This window comes from Lissotriton vulgaris, chromosome 2_1 (genome assembly GCF_964263255.1).
Source record: "Lissotriton vulgaris chromosome 2_1, aLisVul1.2, whole genome shotgun sequence".
NCBI classification, from domain to species: domain Eukaryota; kingdom Metazoa; phylum Chordata; class Amphibia; order Caudata; family Salamandridae; genus Lissotriton; species Lissotriton vulgaris.
The window spans coordinates 2,023,776,290-2,023,791,920 of NC_141687.1; the positions used below are offsets into that span (position 1 = coordinate 2,023,776,290).

Sequence of the window (15,631 nt, forward strand, 5' to 3'; positions counted from 1 at the left end):
AAGCAATGATATAAATATCTCCAACAAAATGCTTCTGATTTTTAAGACCTGCAACCATTGCATTACCACAGATGCCAATTTCGACCAAAAAGACTTTCTATGAATTGGTTTCAACAAAAAGGTAAATGCCATTCATTCTGAATATTTCCATTAAACACTGTAGATGAAATGGTTTCTCGGTAATGTTATTCCATTAAATCGTTTTCTATAAAATCACATACAACCATAGTCACAACTCTACGGAATAATTATTTACAGCTAGACAATTTGAATCACATATGAAGCTCAGCACAGAAGAGATCGAATTCTTGCTGTTGTTAAAAACGTATACAAATGTATGCAGTAAGCAGTTCCAGAGACCAGTTTCAAAGATGGTCCCTTACCTTGGAGGTCAAGCACCAGCAGCTCCCCTCTCGTGTACTCGTATGTCCAGTGACTGAAGGCCAGCATTGTCTGCTCCAGCATGCTCTCCGGCACATTCTCATCACCATTGTTGTTGTTGTACTTGCGGAATCTTCCAGCAATGTACTCTTCCACAGTGAACCATTGCCCAGATGAGTGGCAATACAAGAGGAACACTTCCAGAAATCTAAGGCACAATAATAGGAATGCACAACTGGTGAAATCATTGCTCACACAAGTTAAACACAAGCACACATGAAACTGGGTTATAGTTTTAAAAACACTTGGATACATGGATGTTGATGCACACAAATGCCTGGGGCAAAAAAGAGTGACATCATGCACTTTGTGACCATCAATGGCGGCAAAGAGTTGACCCCTTGTATCACGTTTGGTGACTCATCAGCTTTTTATTTGCCACTGCGGAAATAGAGAGCAGAAAAGTCCAAGCTAAATTGATCTAAATTGGGCCCTCAAAGCATAGTTTAGTTTCTGGTCCTGTGACTACCTTCATAAACCCCAAGACTGAGGGCAGCAAAGACAGCACAAGTGATATAAAAAGACAAGCCACGGGTGGCTGTTGCTAGTACGGTCATTGCAGGGAGCTAGGAAAGCTCGTTAGGAGTAAGAACTACCAGCAGAAATCAGGATATTTGAAGTCTGATCGAATGCATGATGTATAGGTCTACATAATGTTCTTTGTTCATTTTCCTTTGTCACAAGTGACCTCAGCATAATGACTGCCTAAAGAATATTATTTCAGGAGTTTGCAGAAACACATGTGGTTGGTTTGCTGTCAAGATAGTGATCAAAGCATTCAACAGCATCGGACATCTTAAGGTCGACCTCCAAACTTCTCACATCTGGAGGATCTTTGGTGATGCAACCTTCAGCGATGGCTGGACTGTAGTGAGGAATCAAGTTTTGTAAGTAACGAGGATTGTGCAGATAGCCTCAGTTCCACTGAGAGGAAATAGAATAATAACTTTAGAACGGATTCCACAAGGTCATATTTCTATAGGTTTAGACATAGTTTGGCTGCCTTCTATCGCAACATCTGCATCCGTCAATGTGCTTTTTTGCGAGTCCAGTTTAGTCTACATTACAGTAGTCAAGATATATGATAATTAGGGCCTGTGTCAATCATGTCAACTCCACTCCATCTAGTGACTGGCATACAGGAGCAGAAGGAATTACTGTTACTGATTAGAGAGGAGGGAAGGAAACCACTGCGGTATAAACCTAGAACGTTTTTCAAGGGCTCCAGTAGTATTTGGTGGTTGATGATGTTGAAGGCCATAAATAAGGTCAACTAGTAACAAAATTGCAGGGTGGCCCTCATCTAATGATATGAGGGAAACAACCTGGACTTTTTGAAGCATTTTCTCTTCCCTAAGTCCATGGGCAGACACCAGGCAGATTTTGACCAAGTGTATTATGAAATGTAGTGCGTTACAGAGCTACACTAACTTTCTGATTCATTGTAGAGATTTACACAGATATGGTTCCCCCCCATCTTTTAAGATACACATAAATCATTTAATTGACATACTTCACCCTCACTACCTCCATTTCAAATGTTATGTAGACCACAGACAGATTCCAATCAAAGTGACAGACTGATCAAATCAATTTGAAACAATCAACTTACATCAATTTAAGGATAGCACAAAATCAGCCTCAACAATAAAGGCTTAACATCAAAAATCATTGCACCAAGTTTCCTCAAAAAGATCGTCATGCTTTGCCCTTCTTTGGAGAGGATGTACCCATCAAAACCAAAATAAGAAACTTGGTAGTGATGTGGGATGCTCGCCTCAGCATAAGCTCGCAAGAGGGAACTGTTCTTAATGGACCATTCCACTACATCAAACACCTAAGAAATAATCTCCTGTTCATCCCAAACCAAAACCACCCCATGTTGGTGGGATCAATGGTCTACTCAAGATCACAATGTATTGCGCTCCAGACTATCAGCCCATTAAATCAGAACGATGGAAAAAACACAAATGTGGCAGATACCGATCTTTGGATTTAAACACCCAGTAACAGAGCACTCAAAACGCCTACTCAGCAAAAGACAGAATTACATTGACATTACTCTGTCTTACATACAAATGCTTCCAATGTGCATGTCCCCAAATACCTGCAGGAAATACACACAACCTACCCTTGGCAGAAGAATGCCTCCTCACTACCACCTAAATCTGAAGCACTGCATATTGTTTACATAACCCTTCGGCGAGCAAGCAGTCTCTTATACTAAAGACTTGAGTCAGTTTTGGTACATGCTAAAAAAACATTGCCTGGGCTTTTCCTTCAAGACTTCCAGTTAGCAGCCACCAATTAGCACCAGAATGGGGGTCCACATATTACTATTTTTGAAGTTGCCTAATGATGACTCACGTTCTACAAATAATGCTACTGAACTTCCAGGGGGTTCTAGATACATGGTCGGGATCTCCCGAAGCTTCCATAAACCAGTTACATCTCTCTCACCAGCCCTTTAGGTCTCTTTAGAGCATAACGTCATGTATTTCCGTCAATGCATTGTACCCACTTCTGCATCATGGTGGTCAATGGCGTGAGGTCTAGTAGTGTGATGTGGTGTAAGGACAGGAGTCTTTTTGTTGTATTTGCGAGTGATTGTATTGGGCAGGTGAGTTGGGTGTGAAGATAAGTGTGCACGGAAGGGGAAAAGCGTGGTCTTGCATTGTATGTGATACCAGCAACATGTGGCTTTAGATGGTGTAGTGCAGAGTTTGGAGAAGAAGTTGTCGTCTTTGAGTGGAACAGCGTGATGCATGCTGTGATTTGGTACTGCAGAGTAATGTGGTGGTGTGAAATCTTGTGGCACTGTGTGAGCTGTGGTGTGATGTGGTGAACTGATGAGCAATGTGCGGATGTTGGAAGTGGGTAGTGTTGGTGGAGGGGAGAGGTGTGGCATAGTATGGTGTAGAACAGCAGTATTGGCATGGAGTGGTGTGGTCTATCATCTTGATGGAGGATGGTGTTGTTTGATGTGACACATGATAATATGGTTAAACAGTGTGGTGAAGTATTTGGATGTAGCGTTTCATGATGGCCTCCAGCATCCTGAAGCCACCAGACTGTAAAAGAAAAGTTTGCTTTTGATGCATAACCACTACGGCCAACATCTGTCTTTAAGACAGAAGTGTTCAGGGCCTGGCTGCAAACGCTACCAAGATGGCCACATTTTTCTAAGGCTCCTGCAATGGCGGTCTGAATTGGACTCCAATCGCAACACAAACCGGCCACACCGTGCTATATGTGACATGTATCGGTGGCTGAGACTCCGGTGAGCCTGGGGTCCTGGGCTGCGGTTGGCTGGGGCAGTGTGGAGGAGGCAGAAGGTTAGGAGGCGGCTGACACTGCCTTGGAGGCCCGAGGCGACAGGGGTTGTGTGAAAGCCTGAGGCCGAGGCCGCCCAGTCCCTTCGGCAGGTGCGACGGCGCTCCACCTTCACTGCCCCTGAAGACCCAGCCCTGGCGTCGACTGGCCGGAGGGCACTACCAGACACCGCAAGAAGCAAGACTCCCTCCTCCACCCTGAAAGGAACAACAATTAGCTGAGATGTCTGCGAGGGAGAGCAGACACCTCAGACGCCGGGCGGGCCTGCACTGATGAGACAATGGAACCCGCTGCATAGAGGAGTCAGGGCACTCCCCCCTGGTGGATATATATCGGATATAGTAATATGCCCGCAACAGTGAGTGTGCAGCCCTTGTATCATCCAATAACGGCCAAATTCACGACTGCTTGCTTGCGGGGGGCGTCCATATCCTTATAAGTGTGCTGTGGGTCTGCCCCATGTGTGCCTGGCCCGGTGGGGCCTGTGCGCCCTGAGGGGGCAGGTCACGGCCATCTCTCGGCTAGACCCTGCATGGCGCCGTGGACAGCTCACTCCCAGTAGCCCTGCGCTGACCACCACGCACTGGAGGAAACCACACAATGATATACCCACATGGTGACCACTGCAGCGCTTGTCTTCGCGGGTGAACTCCACCGCCCTCAGCCAGCTGATAGTGTGCACTTCTTTGAGAGGGGACAACCAGGCGTCTACGAGGTGACACTCTCAGAATGGGCCTAAACAACAGCAGCTCACGTTTGACCGCACTAGGCCCGCTGAGGGGCACCGCTCCCATTCTGATACAGATGACTCTGCGGATAGAGGCCCAGATACAACCGTGACCAATAATATGGCAACCATCACAGTTGAGCTCAAGTCAGGCTTTGGCGCGATGAAGGCGTGCTTTGACAGACTAGCTGGCCGTATTGATAAGCTGGGGGAATGACTGGACAGGAAGGGAGCTCGTCTTGAAGGAGCGGAGAAGAGGGTCTCTGACTTAGAGGACACCACCTCTGTGACAATAAAAAGACTGAAGCAGGTGGTCATCAAAAATGAAGAACTTGAAGCAAGGTCACGGCATAACAACATACGCAACTCAGGAATACCAGAGACCACAAATATGGGCAGGCCGGAGGATTTTGTTGAATGCCTGCAGATGGAACTGTTTGAACACACCAACTTCTCTACTACATTTGCAGTTAAACAGGCCCATTGTCCCCTTCAGGGCGCTCCATCACAGTACATAATAGCGCGCCTACTAAATTATAGGGATAGGGATACCGTCCTCAGGCTGGCATGGGAAAAGGGCCCCCTCAGATTCCAGGGCTCCAGGATCTTGCTCTTTCCTGACTTCACACAAATGGTGCAAGTAGCTAGACGGAAATTCAATGATTTCAAAAGCACACTTCGAAAACTCGGAATCAAAAACTCCATGTTATAACTAGCACCCCTTGTGAGTAGAATACAAAGGGCGCATTAAGATCATGGACTCCCCTGTCGGAGGTGGGGACACTCTGCAAGGAAGTTTGCGCTGGATCCCCCTTGCCTAGGGCTCTCAGGATGCACTACCGGGACCCGGATATGCTGGCCAGATGCCCCCTGCAACTCAGGACATTACGATTTGAGATTCACTGCCTGGAAAATACATGGCGCCATGCAGCATGCCCACTGGGAGACTCGCTCCCAGATGAAAATGCCCTCGCCCCAAGGCATGACTCACAGAACCACCTTTCATTAAGAGGTTGCTGACTTACTGTATTATCAGCTAACTCCGGTCGGACCGCTGAGGAACGAGCTGACGACACGCCCCTGTGGTGTACGCCAAAGATTCTATATGCACAAGTTACTACTTGTGTAACGATATATCTGTAAGAGACATTAGTTAGTGATAGATTCCTTACCTTAGAATATCCCCAGGCGTCAGACTGGATCCGGAAATTTTTTGCGTAGCAATACCCCTGCGCGCTGGTAGGCGTCGTCTGCGGCTCCGCGTCCGTCGTCGGCGTCGTGAGCGCCGGGATGACGTCATCGGAGTATATAGACGGCGCCCATGCGCGCTGACGTCAGTTCTGATAACACAGCTTTTCCGCGCCAGATACGCAGAGCCATGATAGAACTAACACTGGTGCCATTGAAACTAGGGCCCTGAAAGGGGATGACCTTAACCCTAAATATCGGTTCGCAGAACGGGGAGGATGGGAGGGCGGTAAGGAATCTATCACTAACTAATGTCTCTTACAGATATATCGTTACACAAGTGGTAACTTGTGCATCTGAAAGAGACACGTTAGTGATAGATTCCTTACCTTAGAATAGATACCCCAGCAATACCAACCCCGGTGGTGGGTCTGCGAACCAATATCACACCAGAAAGTCCTGGAGGACGGAACGGCCAAAGAAGCCATCCCTCCGGACTTGACTGTCCAGGCAGTAGTGTCTCGCGAACGTGTGCAGCGAGGCCCACGTGGCTGCCTGACAGATGTCCTGCAGGGGGACACCGCGGCCCAGGGCAGTTGTCGTTGCCGTGGCCCGAGTGGAGTGAGCCCGCAATCCAGCCGGGGGCTCCTTCCTCGCCATGGAGTAGCATGCTTGGATGCACAAGATGATCCACCTGGAGATGGTCCTCTTGTGTACAGCCTTTCCCTTCTTCGCGCCCACGTAACCAACGAAGAGTTGGTCATCCACCCGGAATTGGCGAGTGCGGTCTAGGTAGTAGGAGAGCGCACGTTTTGGATCCAGACGGTGGAGCCTCTCTTCCTCTTTCGAGGGATGCGGAGGCGGAAAGAAGGTGGGCAAGGTGATGGACTGCCCGATGTGGAAGGCCGTGACAACCTTGGGCAGAAAGGAAGGTCGTGTACGCAACACCACCTTATCAGGATGAACAGACAGGAAAGGCGGAGAAGAAGAAAGAGCCTGGAGCTCACTCACCCTCCTGGCAGAGGTGATGGCAACCAGGAAGGCCGTCTTCAGCGTAAGGAGGCGAAGAGGACAGTTATGAAGTGGCTCAAAGGGAGCACACATCAGATAGGTGAGAACAAGGTTCAAGTCCCACTGGGGCATCACGAAGGGAACAGGGGGGAACATGTGTGTGATGCCCTTCAGAAATCTACTCACTATAGGGGACTTGAACAAAGAAGGCTGATCTGGTAGCCTCAAGAAGGCTGAAAGAGCAGAGAGGTACCCTTTAAGAGTGCCCAGAGCAGAGCCCTGCTGGGCAAGGGAGAGAAGAAAGAGCAGCACTTCCGAAAGGGGTGCAGAGAGGGGATCCACAGCCTTTGCTGCGCACCATGCCACAAATCTATTCCACCGGCAGGCGTATACCGACTTAGTGGAGGGACGCCTGGCTGCCAGAATGATGTCACAGACTTCGGGAGGCAAGTCAAATGGCCTCAACTGCCGCCGCTCAATCTCCAAGCTTGTAGGTGGAGACTGGACAGGTTCGGGTGCAGGACCGTCCCCTGCTGCTGCGACAGAAGGTCCTCCCGAAGAGGCAGACGAATCGGGGGATCGACTGACATGCTGAGTAGCTCGGGATACCAGTATCTTCGAGCCCAGTCCGGAGCCACAAGGATAACTTGGGCCCGGTCGCGCCTGATCTTCTTCAGCACTCTGGGCAGAAGTGGTATAGGCGGAAAGGCGTACAACAGGCCGCAGCTCCACTCGCGACGAAAAGCGTCTCCGAGCGAGTGCCGCCTTGGAAACTCCAACGCGCAGAACTGCTGACATTGCGCGTTCTCTTCTGTGGCGAATAGATCTAACCAAGGCTCTCCCCACTGTCGAAAGAGACCTTGCGCCACGTCCGAGTTCAGACGCCATTCGTGATCCATCATGCACCGGCGGCTGAGTTCGTCCGCCCTGGCATTCAGAGAACCTGCCAGGTGTTGAACCACCAGAGTCACGCCCTGATGTTCCAGCCACTGCCAGAGGCGCAGAGCCTCCTGGCAAAGGGTCCACGACCCCACACCGCCCTGTTTGTTGCAGTACCACATGGCGGTGGTGTTGTCGGTGAACACTTGCACCACGCTCCCCCTGACAGAGGGGAGGAATGCCTTCAGTGCAAGACGAATCGCCCGCAGCTCCAGAAGGTTGATGTGGAGCCGGGACTCCGCCGGAGACCAGAGGCCTCTGATCTCCGCCTCTCCCATGTGGCCTCCCCAGCCCTGGAGGGACGCGTCCGTCACAACTACGTGCTCCGGCTGGGGTAGAGAGAGGGGCCTGCCACTGACCCAGTCGCGGTCCGTGAGCCACCACTGCAGTTGTCTCGCAGTGCCCTCCGAGATCAGGACATGATCGGACAGGTTGCCCTGATGCTGGGCCCACTGAAACTTCAGGTCCCACTGCAGAGCCCGCATCCGCCACCTGGCGTGACGCACCAGAAGGATGCAGGAGGCCATCAGTCCCAGAAGCCGCAGCGTCAACCTGACCGAGACCCGGGATAACGGCCCGAAGATAGGAATCAGAGCCTGAATATCCCGAACCCGCTGCTCGGGTGGGTAAACCCGAAACTGCGCCGAGTCGAGAACCGCTCCGATGAAAAGGAGCTTCTGAGAGGGACACAGGTGCGACTTCGGCACATTGATGGAGAACCCCAGCAAGTGCAGGAGGTCGGCCGTAGTCTGGAGGTGGCTGACGACTGTCTGGGGCGAGCCCGCCTTCAACAACCAGTCGTCGAGGTAGGGGAAGACTGACACCCCTTGCCTGCGCAGATGGGCTGCGACCACCGCCATCACCTTCGTGAACACCCGTGGGGCGCTGGTAAGGCCGAAGGGGAGCACGGTAAACTGAAAGTGCTCGTGGCCTACCGTGAACCGCAGGTAACGCCGGTGGGCCGGCAGGACGGGGATGTGGAAATAGGCGTCCTGCAAGTCCAACGCTACCATCCAGTCTCCTGGGTCCAGGGCAGCCAGGACCTGAGCCAAAGTGAGCATCTTGAACTTCTCCGTACGGAGGAAGCCGTTGACGTTCCGCAGATCCAAGATAGGGCGTAGGCCCCCTTTGCCCTTCTTGGGTACCAGAAAGTAGTGGGAGTAACAGCCACGTCCTACTTCTGGCCCAGGAACGCGCTCGATGGCCCTCTTGGCCAAGAGGGCCGAAACTTCCTCTTGCAGAAGTCGCAAGTGATCCCCCGACACACGGTGGCATTGAGGTGGCATGGATGGAGGGGAAGACTCGAAGGGGAGGGAGAAACCCCTTCGGACAATTTGCAGCACCCACCTGTCCGAAGTGACTGTATGCCAGTGGGAGAGGTGATGGCGAACCCTGCCTCCCACAGGCGTCACATGGGCCTGAAAACTCGGACTAGGAAGGTTTTGAGGCGGGGGCTGCTGAGGGAGGTGTGGACTGGCCTCGCCGCTGGCCCCGACCACCGCCACGGCGGTTCCCACGGCCGCCACCGCGTTGCTGAACATTCTGCGGCGCGTGGCTGACGGTCCGTGGTGGGGCGCCCCTTCCGTGGCCACGAAAGGAGCGAAAGGCACCCGATTGCTGGCGTGGGGCCGCAAGACCCAAGGACTTGGCCGTGGCCCTGGAGTCCTTAAAACGTTCCAGCGCATGGTCTGCCTTGTCGCCGAAGAGGCGACGGCCATCAAACGGCATGTCCAGGAGAGTGGCCTGGACATCGGCCGAGAAATTGGCGGACCTCAACCAGGCGTGGCGTCGAACCGCCACCGTCGTTGCCATCGCCCTGCCCAGTGAGTCCGTGGTATCCAGCCCACACCGGATGGAAAAGCGTGCTGCATCTCGGCCGTCCGCAAGGGTTTGGCTGAGTTTAGCCCTGACCTCCTCAGAGCATTGTGGCAGCACCTCCGCAACCGTGTCCCACAGAGTGTGGGTGTAGCGGCCCAAGAGACAGTTGGTGTTCACTGACCGGAGCCCTAGGCTCACAGACGAGAAGACCTTCTTCCCGAACTGCTCAAATCTCTTGGATTCCCTGTCGGGCGGGGCCGACGGGAATGCGGACTGGGAGTTGGAGGCCTGGATGACCAGGCTCTCGGGGGTGGGGTGGGTGGACAAAAAGCAAGGGTCGCCCGGTGCCGGGCGGTAGCGTCTGGCCACGTTCCTATCCACAGGGGGACCTGTGGCGGGCTTGGACCAAGTGCCCAGCAGAACGTCACACAAGGCCTCATTGAACGGCAGAAGGGGCTCCGCGGAGCCGGACTGCTGTTTGAGTACCTCAGTGAGGAGATTAGTCCTCACGGCCGCGACGGGGAGCTCAAGGTGTAGGGCCTTAGCTGCCTTCGTCAACACTACACTGTAAGCAGAACCCGCCTCCGAAGCCACAGTCGGGGGCGACGTAAATCCAGTGTCTGGCGATGTGTCAATACCACTGGCCTCCCCAAGCTCATATGTCCAGTCCTGATGAGACTGGCAATCACGTGCCAGAGGGTCCTCGGACCCCTCCCACTGCTCCTCGTCACCCAGCTCCTGGAGACCAGGATCAACAGCCAGGGCCTCCTCGTGGAGATAGAATTCTCCGACGGCCGACGGAATCGGCGCCCAGCGGCGCCCCTCCGACGCCTGAGGCGGACCGTAGGAAGCATTGGGGTCGGCAACCACTACGGCTGCCGGGGACGACACCTGAAGGGACGGCGCCGGTGAGGTCGTATGGTCGACCGGCGAGGTCCCGGATCCGGAGCCGGATCCAGCGAGGTCGCGCGGCGCCGGGACCGAAGTCGCCAGCGGCGCCGGGGCCGAAGCACCCGACGTCGTCGGGGCCGAAGCGCCCGACCCGGAAGGACCTCCAGACGGAGCCGATCGGCCCGAAGGCGCCACGGGAACCGACTGAGGAGGGAGGGCCCTCATGGCCATGAGGTACCTCTCGACCTCCTCCTGCGACGCGCCGTGCCCAGGGACCCGAAGGTGTGGGGCAGGCGGCGACGCTTGCGACTCCCGCGGAGCCGCGTGGGCGGTGTCGCCCGAATCCCCGGTCGCATCGAGCGAGCGACAGGGCGGGTCGGAGGACCGATGGTGTCGCTCCGACCTCTCATGCCTCTTACCTGAGGACTTGGATCCAGACGATCGGTGACCACTCCCGGAGCGTCGATGACTCCGACCTCGCGACCTGTCCCTCGACCTCCCGTGGGACCGGGACCGGGACCTGGAGCGGCGCGGGGCCGACTGCCTCAGCTCGAGACGCTTGCGGGACCGCTCCCGCCTAGCCTTCGACGTCAGGGCCCGGCAGTCGTCACAGGTTCGATCGTCGTGGTCGAGGCCTAAGCACTTCAGGCACCGGCGATGGGGGTCCGTGACCGACATGAGTCGGCCGCACTTCGAGCAAGGCTTGAACCCGGGCATCCCTGGCACCGATAGTCGAGAATCGACTAAGTAGAGGATCAAAAAGATCAAAAAAGTTTTCAGTCAAAAAGTGACTGGGGGTAGAGCTTCTTCCGGATCTGCGCTAGCTGGCGCGGAAAAAAGAAGAACTGACGTCAGCGCGCATGGGCGCCGTCTATATACTCCGATGACGTCATCCCGGCGCTCACGACGCCGACGACGGACGCGGAGCCGCAGACGACGCCTACCAGCGCGCAGGGGTATTGCTACGCAAAAAATTTCCGGATCCAGTCTGACGCCTGGGGATATTCTAAGGTAAGGAATCTATCACTAACGTGTCTCTTTCAGATTGGTAGTTTCTTTCTTTTTGTTAAATTGTTTTGTTGATCTACGCGGGATTCGCTGGATGGCGTTTAATCGGTGTGGGAGGGGCAGGGTTTCTAGGGAACTGTTGATGTTAGGAAATCAATTGTCTTTGATTGTTTCATACTACTCATGCCTTCAATTGCGCACAGCCATCACACCTACAGCATACGCACAATCATCACTCAGATATGGGCACCTGAACGATGGCCGGGAAAGCAGAGCTCTCCATCATATTGTGGAAAGTCCAGGGTATCAACAACCCACATAAGGGAAAGCTAATACTCTCCTATTTAAAAAGACATGACATTAAGCTAGCTTTTCTACAAGAGACTTATCTCTCACCTCATAATGACCAAGCCTTCGCCAAACAATGGGGCTCTCATAGGTACCTCTCATGATAAAGCTCATACCCCCAGGGGACCTGCATATTGATACATAAAAGTGTCCTATTCCTCCCACATACCCACTATCTGGACCCGAAAGGCAGGTATCCGCTCCTACAGGGCACGTTAGCTGACAAAAATATATTGTTGGTCAATATCTACGCTCCCAATGTAGACAACCCTGAATTTTTTCTATGATTTACTTGCACGACTAGACGGTTCCGCGGTAGGCCATCTGAAAATGGGGGGCAATCTCAACATGCCACACTACCTCCAGGTGGAGACAACCGTCATGCAACCCACGACAAACCCTGGGCCAGGGCAGCCTTTTGACAAATTACCAATACATACTCTTTGCTAGATGCTTGGCACGCCCACCACCCGCATGTCCCTGGGTTCATTTTCTACACCTCTCCGCACTCGATGTGGACCAGGCTGGACTACTGGTTTCTGACGGCAAACGTCCACCAGTGGATCTCTGGCATCTCAGTCCTGTCCCGGACACCGTCTGATCATAGCCCAGTCATTCTTCAATTAGCAATACTGTATTCGTGTCCAGCATCATTCAGCTAGAGGTTCCGAGGAGAAGCCCTCCAGGACCCTGTATTTCTTGCTGAGCTATTAACCTCTATCACTGAATACTTCACGCTGAACTGTGGCAGAGTGTCAACCCAGTCAATTCTATGGAAGGCATTTAAAGTATATATCCGCAGCATATGCCTCGGGTATTCTCCGCGATATACACTCTCAAATGAAACGCATTGAAGACACCTTGGGTGGTCTGGAGGGGGAGGCTGCTGAGAGGGGACTGAACCAGATGCATCAACTTTCTGCATCAGTAGCTGAATTCTGGGAGCTAGCAGACAAAGAGAACGATTACCTGGAAAAACAGGCCACTGCAGAACGCCACAGTGAGGGGGAGCATCCTGGTCAAACCCTGGCTCACATGCTACGCCAAAACAACCAACAAACTTATATTGTTAACTTGTGTTCGGATTTAGAGGCATCATCACAGGAGGCAAAAATATAATGCAGGAATTCCAGAGCTACTACCAGGAAATATATACCCCCCAGTGGCGAGGCGACCTCTGCTGAGGTCGCTGCGTACCTTGACGACATAGCAATGGCATGGCTATCAGATGGTCTGCGAGAATTTCTTAGTGAGCCCCTAACATTGGAGGAGGTGACACAGGCAATCACTGCTCTGGATGGCTCTAAGGCGCCAGGCCTAGATGGCTTTACAGGAGCCTTCTGCAGAGCATATAAGCAGCAGCTGGCCCCACAACTCTTAACCCTCTACAACAAATCCCTAACCACTGAGGAATTTCCACCAACAAATCTAAATGTCCATGCAAAATCTAGTGGCCACTGAAAGGGTTTCAAGAGCAAACACTAAACATAGTGGCGAGAGCAGACACTCCATACATGTGCTTTTTCTGATGTCAAATGGTCTGACAAAAACACCCCCACAATTAGCCTGCACAGCAGGTTTTTCATGTGGCCACTTGACCTTCAAAATAAAGTCACATCCATGGCCCGTCCTGTCTATGGTCCTGAAAAACATCCCCAATTTAATTTTATCAAATGCCCTTTTGTCATCAAGGTACAACTTAAAGGCTTTCAGTGGTTGATCACATGTCATCCAATGCAGGTGCATTATGGCCTGCATAGTTTCCAGAAGAGCAGCCTGGCTTCAATCCCACTTGGGTTCTTGGACCAAAGACAGGGGGTGTTCTCAGGACACCCCCGCGCCGCACGGCCACCAGCTGTGTGTGTGCCCCTAGATGCTGCCCGCAGCCTTGTTGTGCCTGCCTCACTGATCCCTGCCCCACCGCCGTATTTGCGTGTGCCTGATTAATCTTTGTTTCCTATTTGTTTCATTTGCCTTAATATTGTTGTCACTGCTGTCCCCTGCACGTTGTTGTATTAGCTTTGTTTTGTGCTCATCAATCCCCCTGTGCCTGCCCGCCCCGCTCCCCGCCGCCGTCCAAGCGGCCACGCACCCTTTTCGTTTTGTGCCCTTCCCGCTCCCGCCTCCCAGCTACTCCCCCCTCCCTCCCACTTCGCCATAAATGGCGACCGCGCATATTCGCAGCGGTCACGCGCAGCGGGCGCGCCGATTGTGCGCTGAAGGCGCGCCAAATTTAAGCCCGTCTGCGTCCATCCGCGCCCAGTGCCAGAACACCTGGTCCCCACTGACGCAAGTCGACCCGACAGACCTACGACGCCGCGGCCCTCAACGCACTCAATGAAGGCCGAAACCCCACCTGCTGCCGAGCCGCCCCAAGACGCATTCACAGACCCTTCACCTGCACAACCTGCAAGTTCTCCTGCCTCCGAACCTGCACCACACCCGCCAAGCCAAACTCCAGCAGCGACCTCAAATGCATCCTGCTCAACACCCGCTCCATCCACAGACACGCCGTGGAACTCTGGAACCTCCTCGACACAACATCACCAGACATCACCTTCCTCACTGAAACATGGATGAACGCCTCCTCAGCCCCCGACATCGCCATCGCCATCCCGGATGGATACAAGATCATCAGGAGGGACCGCGTCAACCAGACCGGAGGAGGCATCGCCATCGTCCACAAAAACACCATCCGTATCACGACCGACGCCGACGACACCCTCGCCACCGCCGAACAGATTCACACCGACCCAAAGACGACCCTCATCTACCGACCCCCGGGACCACGCACGCAATTCAGCGAAGACAACACGGACTTCATCAGCCCACACGCCCTCCCCTTCGCCGATTACATACTCCTAGGGGACCTCAACTTCCACCTGGAGAACAACAAGGACCGCAACACCGCCACCCTGCTGGACAACCTCGCCAACCTCGGCCTCAAGCAACTGGTCAACACCACCACCCACTACGCCGGCCACACGCTTGATCCCATCTTCTCATCCAGCAAGCACATCAGCTTCAGCCACTCCACCGGACTCCACTGGACCGACCACAGCTGCGTCCACTTCAGATTCAGAAAAACCACAACCCACCACCACCCGCAACAGGTTCCTCACAGGAGCTGGAGCAAGATCACCGCCGACCAGCTCACCACCTCCCTCAGCCAGAACCCACCTGCCAGCACATCAGACGCCAACGAAGCAGCCGGCAACTTCACGCAGTGGCTGACCGCCTGCGCCGATGACCTCACACCATTGAAGAACCCTCCCAGCAGACCCAGAAGCAAGAAAGCCCCCTGGTTCACCGACAAACTCAAGGACTCCAAGAAGACCTGCCTCACCCTCGAGAAAGCCTGGCTCCTCGACCGGACCACTGACAACATGACCGCCCTAAAACACGCCACCTGCAAGCACCACAAGCTCATCCGCACCACCAAGAAGAAATCACTGAAGGAGCGACTGGACAACAACGCCCACGACAGCAAGGAACTCTCTCAGCATCGTCAAGGAGTTCTCCAACCTCAGCACCGGCAACAACGACATCACCCCTTCACAAGATCTCTGCGACTCCCTGTCCTCGTTCTTCCACCGCAAGATTGCCGACTTCCACAACAGTTTCGGCGCACCATCCACGCACCCAACCAACGAACCCCACTGCCACCCTCCCCACCTGGACCACGGTGACCACCGAAGACACAGCCCGCACGATGAACACCATCCACTCCGGCTCTCCAACCGACCCCTGCCCCCACCACGTCTTCAACAAGGCCGACTCCACCATCGCACCCCAACTCCGGGACGTCATCAACACCTCCTTCAACACCGCCACCTTCCCGGAGAGCTGGAAGCATGCCGAGCTCAGCGCCCTACTGAAAAAACCAACAGCGGACCCCACCGACCTCAAAAACTTCCGCCCCATCTC

The 15,631-nt window shown here is 53.6% G+C and overlaps 1 protein-coding gene across 1 annotated transcript in view; it reads right to left on the bottom strand.

Moving 5' to 3' along the window:
* LOC147733673 (transient receptor potential cation channel subfamily M member 7-like) overlaps positions 1–15,631 on the bottom strand; it is a 1,613,265-nt gene that overhangs the window by 119,422 nt on the left and 1,478,212 nt on the right. The window contains exon 36 of the mRNA XM_086958251.1: positions 384–589. Coding sequence (XP_086814377.1) covers positions 384–589 — 206 coding nt within the window. The remainder of the gene's footprint in view (positions 1–383; positions 590–15,631) is intronic.